This window comes from Aythya ferina (assembly GCF_964211825.1).
Source record: "Aythya ferina genome assembly, chromosome: 13".
Taxonomy (NCBI): domain Eukaryota; kingdom Metazoa; phylum Chordata; class Aves; order Anseriformes; family Anatidae; genus Aythya; species Aythya ferina.
Window position 1 is genome coordinate 180329 of NC_140311.1, and position 12652 is coordinate 192980.

Genomic DNA, 12652 nt, shown 5'->3' on the forward strand with positions numbered 1-12652 from the left:
GTAACATGGGGAGTTGGCAGAAGATGTGCGGATGCTGAATGTCTTTCACCTCTAGCACAAATACAGAATTTTGGAGGCTATTTTTATGTGAGTGGTCAGGGAACCTAATCCCAGCTTCTCTTGTGCCCTGCAATCTAATGATTTACTCTTTTACTATTAAGGAAAGTAATTGCAAAGGAAGTAGGTATTCAACTCCTTAAACAATGAGGAAACATTTCATGCTGGTCTCAAAATGCAAATATGCAACAGACAATTGTCTGTCCATCTTTTATTTATTTAATGATCAAGGCTCATATTTATTGCAAAAGAGACTATCCATAATCAGACCTGTGCATAAAGGGGGCTGAAAATACTGGGGATGGGGGGAGCAAGTATTTGTATTAGGGACAAGCTCAAACATATTCTTGATCTGTGCATAAAGAGCTAACTGTATATCAAAACGAGAGTGTATAGTGACCTGACAGTGCATAGCTTGACTTACTCCCTTTAATACAGGAAGAGAGCTTTGAACATATTGGACTATTATAGTATAAAATTTACTGATCAGTATGTGAGGAATCTCTTGCTGAGTGTAAAGCAATGAAATGGTCATAAATCACGAGGAGCCTCTAGTATTCTTTTATCTAGCAAAAGTCATCTGGAGGCAGATGCATGAGTCAGGAGTGCTACTCTGTGATGCAAATACGTCTGTCCACTATACCAGAACACTTCATATGTTGCAACCAAATCATCTTATCTGATGATTGATTCTCAAAAACTAATGCCTGTTCACCTCACTCTTAAGAGAACTTAAAGTGAGATTTTTGTAGTCTAGCCACTTTTGCCTTGCTCTCTTAATTTTTTTTTTTTTTTAACTGTCAACAGGCATGTATTCAATATTTCAAATAGCTGAGCTGTTTGTGTAGATTAGTTCTTGTAAAGGACTAGTCCAGAGCTGTTCTTCATGCTGACACTACTAACAGGGACTAAGCAATGACTGTCTGACTAATCTTCTCACTCTATCTGGCTTCCATCCTGAGGTGTTCATGGGTCCCGTACTGGAATGAGTAAGAACAAAGTTATAGCTGAATTCAATTTAGCTTGTGTTAAGTTTAAATAAATTTAAATAATGTGCAGTTCAACTTTGGGCTGTTTGTTCATTATTTCTTAACGCACCTTTTATTTTTCTATGGACAATTCTATCCCTTCCTTTTTAGGAAATACCTAAAAGATATTTCAACTATATTTTCTAGCTCCCTTGAAATATCATGCACTCCTTATGGTGTTAAACTAGTGTTTTTGCATGAATCTGGTTCTGAAAAAATGTCTGCCTTCATGAGGGCTTTTTTGAGGGTAGGGATTTTCTCTACAAAGCAAGTTTATGCTTTTGCTGTTGCAGCATATTGACCTTCTGGTGTGAAACCTGATTTTGACTCTTTCACAGAAGAATTTTTAGAGATCCTGAATGTTTTTGCCCCCGAGTGCCCTTTCAATTTGAATGCATGGTCAGTTCTGAATTAAGCAAAAAGGAAGCTACTAAATTTTACCAAGGTTTCTGGCCACACAACTGTCTTAGTGCATGCTGCTGGCTTTGTTCAGTAATGTTTAGAGAGTATTTGTTTCCACTCATTGTGTCTAAAGGTAGAGTAAATATATTCATTATCCAAGATGTAGTTCTGTCCTATTCCGAATGGGATTCAAAGGATTTTTGGAAAAGCTTATGTCTATGTAGCTTCATGAGCAAGAACAATTCGAGTTTAGAGATAAAGTTCCATAGTATTAGTAGGTGAATGGGCTTGAGGTAGGAAAGGTCCTGTCTTCCTCTATCATGCCTGATTAAGTTCCATGATGAAGTTTTGTAGTGTTGTCATCTTCTGCCCCAAGGTACCTGACTAGAAGTATCCTTATGAGCTGACATATGGTGTAATAACACAATGATTTATACTAGAGGTCTTCCTACATCATCCCATCCCCTAGGATTGTAATTGTATAGCATTATCTTAAATAGTTTACATGGACAAAACCTGTATTAATTGAGACAGGAAGATTATGCAAACCTACCTTTAGCATCTTTGCTTACATGCCTCTTAGCATCAGATACTGGATTCTAGTGCTTGCCAACTCACCAGGAAAAACAGTTCTGCCAAGGTTAAGTATAGGCTATGGCTGTTGGGAGGGCTGCTTACCCCTCATGCAGTGAATCACCGGTTACTTCATGGGCAGCTTGGAATATCGCTTTCCTGGGATGCAGCGTACAGGTACTGCAGCAGTGATAGCTGCTTGTTTTCCTTCTTTGACCCTGTTCTTTATCAAATTGAAGTGTAGTTAGATTGGAGGCTAGTCTGTAAAACAAAGCATTGCTTTGCTTTGTATGTCTCCTATACATACACTGTCAGATTTTTTTCAGGTGGTCATTTGGGGACCTAAGGAATTGCACTTGATTATCATTGTGGGTCCCTTCCAGCTTGGATATTCTATGAAAAAATAACTTTTTTTTTTTGTGTATGTGGTAGAACTGCTTAACTACTTATTGCTTTGCAGTTGTGTCCCCCCAGTTTCAATTCCCTCTGAAACTTTGTTTTTTGGGAGGGGATAAACTGATTCTAGCAGATGTTTTCTGTCACAGAGGCAGGGGGACTAGCCTATGCCTTGGGCGGGAGAGGTAACAGTAATTCACTGGCCCAAGTGCTTCACAGCTGGCTGGCTGGAAGGTTTTTTCACAGAAATGCCCTGGTTTAATGGACACTGACTTTACAAGCTCCTCAAACAGCCTGCATACAAACTGTAGTCACAAAACCTTTTTCTGTTTTGAGCACTTCTGTGGTATGAAAACATACTCCTTCTTCTGTGTACCCAGTTGCTTCTATAAGGCAGCTTCTCAAATGCTTTGATTCTGATCACTTCTGACCTTGGATTGTGTTAGTTTCTTGTTCTTTCCCACTTTAGAGCCTCTTACTTCTAGTCTTTTGTAGAAGTGGCTTAGCTGTCTGCCATACTAGATCTATTGGGTGGTAAGTACAATAGATAGATGAGGATCTACTTATTTGATAGGCCTTGCATCAGGCTTTATTTTTTAACGATGAGTTGTGGTTACTAAACTACTTAGTCAGTGCTTCCTTCTCCAACCTACAATGAACTCCACTTCCCTGACTTCAGATTTGCTCCTTGATGATATGCTTTGTGCTCTCTGAGCCTGTAGCTGACCATGTAAACTTCAGTCCTTCCAATACTATTTTATGGATATTGTGAAGTCTAAGAGATAGTGGCTTCAGCATTAAGATGGTTATGTTATCTGATGATCAAAGTTCTTGAGGCATGGTAATCTTGCATGGGCAATTGGGATGTAGGAAGGCTAGGAAAAGAACCAGCATGGTGACAGTAGCACGAACTGAATGATTTGGGATTCTTGGAATTAATCTCTGGGATTATTTTTGGCATTAATCTCTGCAGGCTTCATCTGTGCCCATAGCCAGACTGAAGACACATGATGAAGCAACTTGAGTCTTCTTGAGAGACATGATTCGAATATCAGTGCAATCTACCTGTGGGCTAGATACATGTTCAATTTCATAAACCATTCCAAATTGGCCTTGTTTACTAGCCTGAACAGAATAACTATGGCATATTAAACTGCAGGTGTGGCAGCAGGTCAGAGCTACTCCAGCAATACTATTTGCTAGCACCTTACTCTTAGAAATACTTGACATGCCTGTCAAGACCTGCTTCATCTTCAGGCAGGACAACAGGTAAGATTCAAGTCTGATTTATGTGCTGTGGAATAGTCCAGGATGCTTTGGCCTTCAGAGCAGGAACTTGTTCTGAGTGGAACATCTTTCTGCTTGAATGCTTTGCTATCTTTGTGTAGACATTGCTTTCATGCAAGATCCCCACTTGTTTGCAAGTATGGTGGTATATTTCCTGGGGCTGAGAAAAAGGGCAATCTTCAATAATCATCTTGATGCTAAAATCTACATTTAGGAGACCTGCCTATTATGGCCCTCCTGCTGCTGTGGGACACCTCTTAATGGCAAGATCTGTAGCTGGGAGGAAGGTTAGTGTTTGGTGAGGGGAAGTTCAGGAGCCATGCAGGCCTGGAAAAAGTAGAGTAAGGAGAAATGAGAGAAAAGGCTGTCGGGAAGACCTTGAGACTCTACTCTGAACATATGTAAAGAAGGTACTATGTGCTTAGATTGTCTCTAGAAATACACCACCTACCCTAAGGCAGAGAGACAAATTTGCTCACAAAGTGGCCTTTAAGCTAAAGGTGTTTGAAGAGCCTTGTGGCTGGTCAAGGTTTTGTGCAACAGCTGGATTTTAAGTCTGCCTGTAATCTGTTGCCAACTGTATATTAAACCTTGTACTGCATGCTAAACAAGACACTGGGACTGACTTAATATTTTCTGTGGTACAAAGAAAAGATGTCACTGTCCAGCCAAGAGAGTAAACTCTGGTATTTAAGCATAGTGGTCTATGCGTTAAACAGTACTCTGTATTCTCTTGTTCTGTGCACCAGCCCTTTTCCAGCCCTAGCTGTTGCCAATAGCTGTTTGTTTTTTGGAATATCTCACAGTTCATCAGGGCTCTAAATGCTGTACACCCCCAAACAAAATTGAGCTGCTAACTGCTGTCTTTTTTTTCCTTCTCCCCACTTGACAGAGGCTACCATCATGCGTCTTTACTTTCAGGATGAAGGCTAAATGGGCCAGATTTATGCTCAGGCTAAGAAGCCACAACATGCCTTGCTTTACAAGCTCACATAATTCGTAGAGCAGGAATTGCACTGCATTTTACTTTGATTCAATAGCAATCTGGGGGTGTGACGTTGTGTGCTGTGCTCTTCCGCCCCATCCGGGCCATTGTTATCACCGCTATTGCTCTGCAGACTTCTGCTATGGAATAAAAGCCCCTTTGTGCGGGGCCGCAGTGCGATGCCATTCAATTCCTTGCTGGCAGTTCAGCTTGTTGAATTCCCAGGCTTAAGCTGCTGACAAATGAAAATGAGGCAAGCAGACACATGCAGCAGTGGGGGGCGAGCCTCCATCCCATTCAAATGTTAATGTTGCCGAGAACAGAGCTTTCCTTAGGCTCTAGGACAGCCCTTCTTCCTCTCCTACCATGTACTTTCAATACATACAGCAAGGTCTAATGCTATTCTGAAAGCCTCCTTAGCTGTGGGCATCCTACTATGTGATATGTGCAAGTGAAGGCCCACAAATCCCTGTTTACTCTGGGCTTAATGCCAATTCTCCATATTCAAGCAAGGACAGGCTGAATAATTTAATGGACTTCAATGGAATGATGTATATACACTACATGGCCTTGTGTAAGTTTTGTATGTGCTACTAATAGCATGTCTCTGCTGAAAACTCCCCCCTCCTTTTTTTTTTTTTTTTTTTTGTGCCCTACCGCTGCTTCTGTAAAGCCAGAAGAAATGTCTTATCCAAGCCCTAAGTAATCTAACTAGTTAGTAATGTGTTTGCAGGAAACCTGTGACCTTAATGTTGTATATCAACAAATCTGGAGACCACATTAGAAGGAAATAGAGTGCATCCTTAGGAATCAGAATCAGCGTGGAATCAACTTAAAAGAAAGTAGGGGGTTGGGTAGAGATCATATAGAACATGGGACAACGCAGTGCTAAATCTACCTCAGCTATTTGTCAAATCATTGCACCCTGAAGGAGGGAAGCTGTGAGGGAGCACAAGGGGTGGGAGCTGTGTTAAAAGCAGTTCTCCAGGTACAGTGTAGACCTAAAGCCAACTGTCTTCTCCTTCCTCTATTGTCTAGTATTGGAGGTTACAGGTAAGTGCCTTGTTCACAGGTGTAAGAACAACTTGGGGGGGCAGATCAGGAAGGATGTAGATGAACTTCAGTTTCTAGACTTAGAATCGTAGAATATCCTGAGTCGGAATGGACCCACAAAGATCATCGAGTCCAACTCATGTCACCACAGGTCTGCCCAAAAATGCAGGCCATGTGACCAAGTGCACAGTCCAAACACTTCTTAAACTCCGACAGGCTTGGTGCAGTGACTGCTTCCCTGTGGAGCCTGTTCCAGTGTGCAACAACCCTCTTGGTGGAGAACCTCTTCCTGATGTCCAGCCTGAACCTCCCTTGACTTGCTGAACCCCATGGCAGGCGGGTCCCAGACTTGACAGAGTACAAAGTGGTGGCCCCATGCTAGTGAACAGGCTCTGCCAAGAAACTTCCCCCCTCCTTTATACCAGCATAATACTGCAGTAGTCTTGCCCCCCCCCCCCCCCCCCGGTGGTTCTCCACCACCAGTGAGATCAGCCTGTCTGACTGGGATTCCTAATAATTATCTTTCTTCCAGGTTGTCAAGACAATTGGTCTAAGAGAGGTCTGGTTTTTTGGACTCCAGTATCAGGACACAAAAGGTTTCTCAACATGGCTGAAATTAAATAAAAAGGTATGTTTGCTTCAACCTCTCATTTATCCTTGGTTCCCTTTTGTTGGAGATTCAGTCTCTGTACTTTGATCAGGGATCTGTTCTTCTATAAACACCTGAAATTACAGCAAGTTGGTACCACCTTCCTTCAGTCCATCTTCCCCACCCTGGAAAATCTGTTACCCACCCCAAGAATTGTTAATATGATGCTCATGTGAATACTTGCCCATTCACTACTGTGTTGGAAAGGAGAAATTTTTTCAAATGCATGCTTGTCTTCTCTTCCTGTCCATAAACCTGATCATCTTCACTTGGTATGTGGGCTATAAAACAGAATAACTTTGTTGCTCCAGGTAACAGCACAAGATGTACGCAAAGAAAGCCCTCTGCTTTTCAAATTCCGAGCCAAGTTCTACCCAGAGGATGTGGCAGAAGAGCTGATCCAGGACATCACACAGCGCCTATTCTTCCTCCAAGTAAAGGAAGCAATTCTGAACGATGACATTTATTGTCCTCCAGAAACAGCTGTCCTGCTGGCTTCCTATGCTGTCCAGTCAAAATATGGAGACTTCAACAAAGAGGTTCATAAGTCTGGCTACCTTGCTAGTGACAAACTGCTTCCACAGAGGTAAGTGAACTTAGTCAGTCTTAGTTTTTCTTTGCCTTAAAAGGTTTGTAGTTTTTTTGTGGTCTTGACTGCACTTTTCAGAATAAAGTAGTCTGGTGCCTCTCTGAGGATGAGAGCTCTTTAGGAGCTTTAATCTTAAAGGTCCTATTGCTACTGAAGAAACTCTGATTAGAGGTAGTGGGAGAAGCTCCAAAACAAACAAACAAAAATATTATGGTGCAAGGTGAACATAGCTTGTCATTTGTCAGAAGTCTTGAATACTGACTAGTGTGTCTCTACCTAGTCTTATTATAGAACTCCTATTTCTTGGAACATTTTTGTGGGGAAACTGATGCCCACAGCGTATTTAATAATGTGGTGTTCTGAAGTGATGTGACTGTGTCAGCATAAATGCAGTGGCTGGTCTAAATCATCCAATGTGTTCTTTCTAGAGTTCTGGAGCAGCATAAGCTTAACAAAGACCAGTGGGAAGAGAGGATCCAGGTGTGGCATGAGGAACATCGAGGAATGATTAGGTAACTGATGCATGTGGAACTGCTGTATTTAAGATATTGTGATATATGCTAGCGCGTGAAGTATGAAGTCGTATAAAAATCTGTGACTTACTCCAGGATGAGTTAGCATTCTTCAGATTATTCCACTGGGAGTAACTAGGCCCAGCTGGTTGTCCTTAATGTAAAAAACAAACAAACAAAACAAGAACAACAAAAAAACAAGCTTGCAGATTTTGTTTGCTATTGTCTTCAAGAATGGTTCTTGGAGTCTTTGCCAGCTTATTGCTGCTCTAGCCGTGTAGGAAGACAGCGCCCAGCACCTTCTTGATCTAATGTTGACTCAGAAGGGATATCTGCTTTCTTTTTGCATGCTGCAGAGAAGATGCTGTTTTGGAGTACCTGAAGATTGCACAGGATCTGGAAATGTATGGTGTGAACTACTTCAGCATTAAGAACAAAAAGGGCTCTGAACTCTGGCTAGGTGTAGATGCTCTTGGACTCAACATTTATGAGCAGAATGACAGGTAATTAACCCCTCACTCATCACTACATTCTACTCCTTTCTACTAAAGGTAGTCTTTTCTGGAATTCTGGTCTTATGCTAAACTCTACTACTTCTGTATCATTCTTGGCTGTATTTTTGATGCTGCCAGAATGCTCCCTTAAACATGGTGCTTTGGACCAGAAAACATAATACATTGTCAAATGTTATCAAGTTAGTTTTACTTGCATCCTTAGTCTTCATGATGCAGATGAATTCTTCAGTTATGTTTTCATTAAATAAATAAGTGTAAAACTACTCTCTGTTTGTAGTTCATTTAAATGATTCTAATTTTGTTTGCTTATTCGAGTCAACCTAAGAATACTGAAATATGAAGGCAGGTTTGGCAGAATTTTAAGCTTCTTATTGTAGGTCAAGAATTTGGAATGACTTGAGACTTTCATCTCCTTTGCTTTCTATTTCTGTAGGCTAACACCAAAAATTGGATTCCCTTGGAGTGAGATCAGAAACATCTCATTCAATGACAAGAAGTTTGTTATCAAGCCTATTGACAAGAAAGCACCGGTAAGAAGCAGCATTCAAATTGAAGTTTTTAAACTTTCAGTTTCTTCTTAGCTGAATAATCAGTTGATTGCTAGCTTTTTTTTCTTGCTGTGTGTTTTTTATTTAATTGTACATTATCTTGTTATCAGTAATGTCAACATTGACTTAAGCAGTGCTCTACTACCTGATACGTTTGGGGCAGTATGCCCAGAATGGATCTAATAGCAGTAAGGGGATAGATGGAGCTTGGTTCTGGCCACACTGAACAAATTTCTTCCCTTGTAACCTTATGCTGTATGAAGTCAGTGGGAAAGAGAGGCTTTCAGCTTAGGGTTGCTGGTTCTCCTAAGACCATACCAATTTTCTGATACAATTACTGGTCTGAGCTACCCATGTTAACCTTGAAAGCTTCTGTTGCATCATGTTGGCTTTAGTAGTGTGGAATGTCTTTCACAGTTTTCCACCTTATTTGAAGCTGAAGATTCAGGTTGTTTTGTAGGGTACACTGGGAGCATTTTTTCTTAGAAATTTTTAATAAACATAATTCAGCTTGGTTTGATCTTTAGGGCTTATTAACTTTGTGTGAGCTGATACCTTCTGTTTTTTTGGCTGTTCTTGTTTCACAGCTGTTTGGAAGCATTTTCCCACTGCTGTTGCTCTGTTTTAACAGAACGAAATTATTTATCTGCAGGGCGTAATGTTTGACACCCTTTCTGACATAAGACAAAGCATTACGCTTGATGTGGATGGCCAGACTATTATATTAAAGAGCTAAGTGGGAAGAAAGGTGGGAGAAGGTATAGTCTCAATATGCCTGGTGAACTAACTCCTGATTGTGTTTGCAATGAAACAATGGAGCAAGTCACTCTGCACTCCGTGTACTAGAAATGCTTTACAGTGAAACTGAGCCCACTGCAAGGAGAAGTTGGGCACTTTTGCCCTGTGTTTATCAGGTTGAAATTCACTCCTGAAAGAGTGAACTAGATGCTGAGCAGAAAAGCTGGCTAGCAGTTCTAGAAAGCTTAGGGTCTTGGAGCATATTGCATACTCAGGGGGTTATTATGCTAAAGGAACAAGTATAATGTTGCCTTTTCCTTGTCCCAAGGACTTTGTATTCTACGCCCCTCGATTACGGATTAACAAACGAATCTTGGCACTTTGCATGGGGAACCATGAGCTCTACATGCGCAGACGTAAACCAGATACCATTGAGGTGCAGCAGATGAAAGCACAGGCCCGGGAAGAGAAGCATCAGAAACAGATGGAGAGGTTGGTGTAGGCTTCTGAGTAACCTGGACTTGGTTGGTCACGGCATAATAGTACCATGTGCTAGATAAATTTCTGGCAGCACATTAATCTTCTTGAGCCAAAAACAGGGCAAATTTCTTTCTGCTTCAGTAGATATAATGGGAGGATGGAAACAGTGTTCATCACAAGTGTGACCCACTAACACTTCCTTGGAGTTAAAAATGTGTCTGTCTATTTGGAAGGACTAATCTGGATCTTGATATAAAGAGCTTTCTCTTAGTATCATTGCTATTGAGAACTTCCCACTGAGGTGAATGCTGACACAGCTTTTTCTTTCTTTGCTTCAGTTTAAAAGGATACAGCTGGAGTAAAGCTCATCAGCTGAGTGATCTAGTGCACATCTCTTGTGTGCTTATAGCTTCACTAGGAAGCACTCCAGACTGGATATCTATTAATTGTAAATTGTATTATGATTTTTCCCATCATCAGAGCCCTCCTGGAGAATGAGAAGAAGAAGAGGGAGTTGGCAGAAAAGGAGAAGGAGAAGATTGAACGTGAAAAGGAGGAACTAATGGAGAGACTCAAGCAAATTGAGGAGCAAACCAAGAAAGCCCAGCAAGGTAAGATGAAATGCTCCAGTATTCCATTTAGATGCACAATCTGAGTGAGAAGGTTTCAAGGAGTAAAACTAGAAGCATCTCTGAGCCATTCAGACTCTATGTCCAAATTGGTGTGGTAGGTCCCAAGTTTAGCCTTCTGAAGCTGAATATAACTTCTCCAACTGCACCTGCTGAAGTATGGCTTGTGTTAAAGATGTAGGTGGCAGCTAAGCTGCCTCTCCGTCAGCCAATCTATGTTGCAGTTGTTCATTTAATGGCTGGAAGCTTTATCTCAGTACACCTGTAGAGGAAGGAGTAAAAAAGCATAGCAGGGGTCCTACCAGCCAGTGCTCTGGTTCTTATGGTCTAGTTGCATAGTAATGTTGGCCACGCTGTGTTGCCCAATCAAAGTGCTGTATGCTTGTCGTCTTTAAGGACATCATTTTGGGATAGGTACTTCCCTACAAATCAATGAGGTAAGTAATCTGCTGATTTGGAACAGGCTTGACTCTTGGTCTTCCAGCTTCAATTTACAATATGAAGGAGAAGAAAGGGGACAGTTTCTTGCATCCTGCTTGTCTTCCTAAAGGAAAGGTCTCATCTAGGAGGTAGAGATAGGAACACTTTCCTCTTCTGCTGCCATTCTTTACTTGATCTCTCTTCAATGTACTATGCTCTTCTTTCAGAACTGGAAGAACAGACGCGCAGAGCCATGGAGCTGGAACAGGAAAGAAAACGAGCTCAAGAGGAAGCAGAAAAACTGGCTAAAGAACGTAGAGAAGCAGAAGAGGCAAAGGAGGCCCTGCTGAAAGCGTCCCATGATCAACAAAAGACCCAGGAACAGCTGGTAAGTGGGTGAGCTGAAAATTGAGTAGGGCAAATAGTGACAATGTAGGGGTTCAAACTCATAGAACAAACCAAGCTATGAACGTAGTAAGGAAGAATAGTATGGTTCCTTAATTTTTATCCTCAGGTAGATGAGCTTATATCTGAATACAGGTGTTTGCATCTCTTTGTACAGTGGGTTTGGATTGTTGTGCTTTTTGCTTACAACAGTATGTGATGCTGAGAACAGCATGCAGAACTCACTAATTGCTTTCCCTGGCTTGGATTCAAAGATGTGAGTTCTCCAGTTCTGTTTGGAGGAAAAAACAAAAACACAACAAAACCCAAAACTTTTTTAAACTTCCTTTTCCCTTTAATCCTGTAGTTATCAGTGGGACTGAAGTATATGTAAAGATGTTCTCCTTAACAAAACGATATTAGAGAGATACTGTTTTTTAATGCTTCATTTAGCAAGTGTATGTGTTTTGTCCCCACTGAAAGTCTTTCCTTTGCAGGCTGCTGAGATGGCTGAACTCACAGCTAGGATCACACAGCTGGAGCTGGCTAGGCAGAAGAAAGAGAGTGAGGCCCAGGAGTGGCAACAGAAGGTAAAGCAGAATGTGAACAAACAGCAGTACTTTTTGTGGGGTTAATCTTTGTTTTGTTTTGTGACCTAAACTACTGCACTAGGTACCATACTAGACTGATTGATCGTCTGCAAGCTTGAGGCTGTTGTGGATATCTAGCTTTGCTTCTTTAAGTCGAATGAGTGACCCATATCTAGAAACAATTTGACTGATTAAATCTATATCTAATTTTCCATGAGTTATAAGCATTTCTCAAATCTGCTAGCCAGCAGAAAATTTTGCAAGTGATTGTGTCTGGGTAGCTATGGAAAGTACCATTTCAGTGTGCAAGAGCTGCAAGGTTTGATATAATAAGCACTAAGTAGTGCTTCTGAACTTGTGTGAGAAGTCCCTCACGCTCTGGATTGCATTCACTAACTCACTGTGGCATGTCTTGCTGCAGGCACAAATGGTGCAGGAGGACCTAGAAAAGACCAAAGAGGAACTGAAGACTGCTATGAGCACCCCTCATGTCACCGAACCCATGCAGTCTGAGAATGAGCATGATGATGAACAGGATGAGAATGCAGCAGAAGCCAGTGCTGAGCTACGATCAGAGGCCACCATCAAGGACCGCAGTGAGGAGCAGCGTACCACTGAAGCAGAGAAGAATGAACGGGTCCAGAAACACCTGAAGGTAAGAAGCTGGCAGGAGAGTGAGTGTGTGCTGGGGTGTTGCTTCTGTTCTTGCCATTAGTACAGCTGGAAGGTTTTAGTGGTATTCCTCAGAAGGAAGGAAAAAAAAGGGAGGGGGGTGAGAGGTGGATGAGGTAAGATGATTGTTATCTTATCAGATAGC

General features: G+C 41.5%; 1 protein-coding gene across 1 annotated transcript in view; it reads left to right on the plus strand.

Annotated features, from left to right (window-relative positions):
- The window catches only part of MSN (moesin), a 42575-nt gene that overhangs the window by 28464 nt on the left and 1459 nt on the right, over nucleotides 1–12652 (plus strand). Inside the window, exons 3-12 of the mRNA XM_084534233.1 lie at nucleotides 6314–6409; nucleotides 6742–7016; nucleotides 7448–7531; nucleotides 7888–8034; nucleotides 8480–8576; nucleotides 9661–9824; nucleotides 10293–10423; nucleotides 11089–11249; nucleotides 11743–11835; nucleotides 12257–12490. Coding sequence (XP_084390359.1) covers nucleotides 6314–6409; nucleotides 6742–7016; nucleotides 7448–7531; nucleotides 7888–8034; nucleotides 8480–8576; nucleotides 9661–9824; nucleotides 10293–10423; nucleotides 11089–11249; nucleotides 11743–11835; nucleotides 12257–12490 — 1482 coding nt within the window. The remainder of the gene's footprint in view (nucleotides 1–6313; nucleotides 6410–6741; nucleotides 7017–7447; nucleotides 7532–7887; nucleotides 8035–8479; nucleotides 8577–9660; nucleotides 9825–10292; nucleotides 10424–11088; nucleotides 11250–11742; nucleotides 11836–12256; nucleotides 12491–12652) is intronic.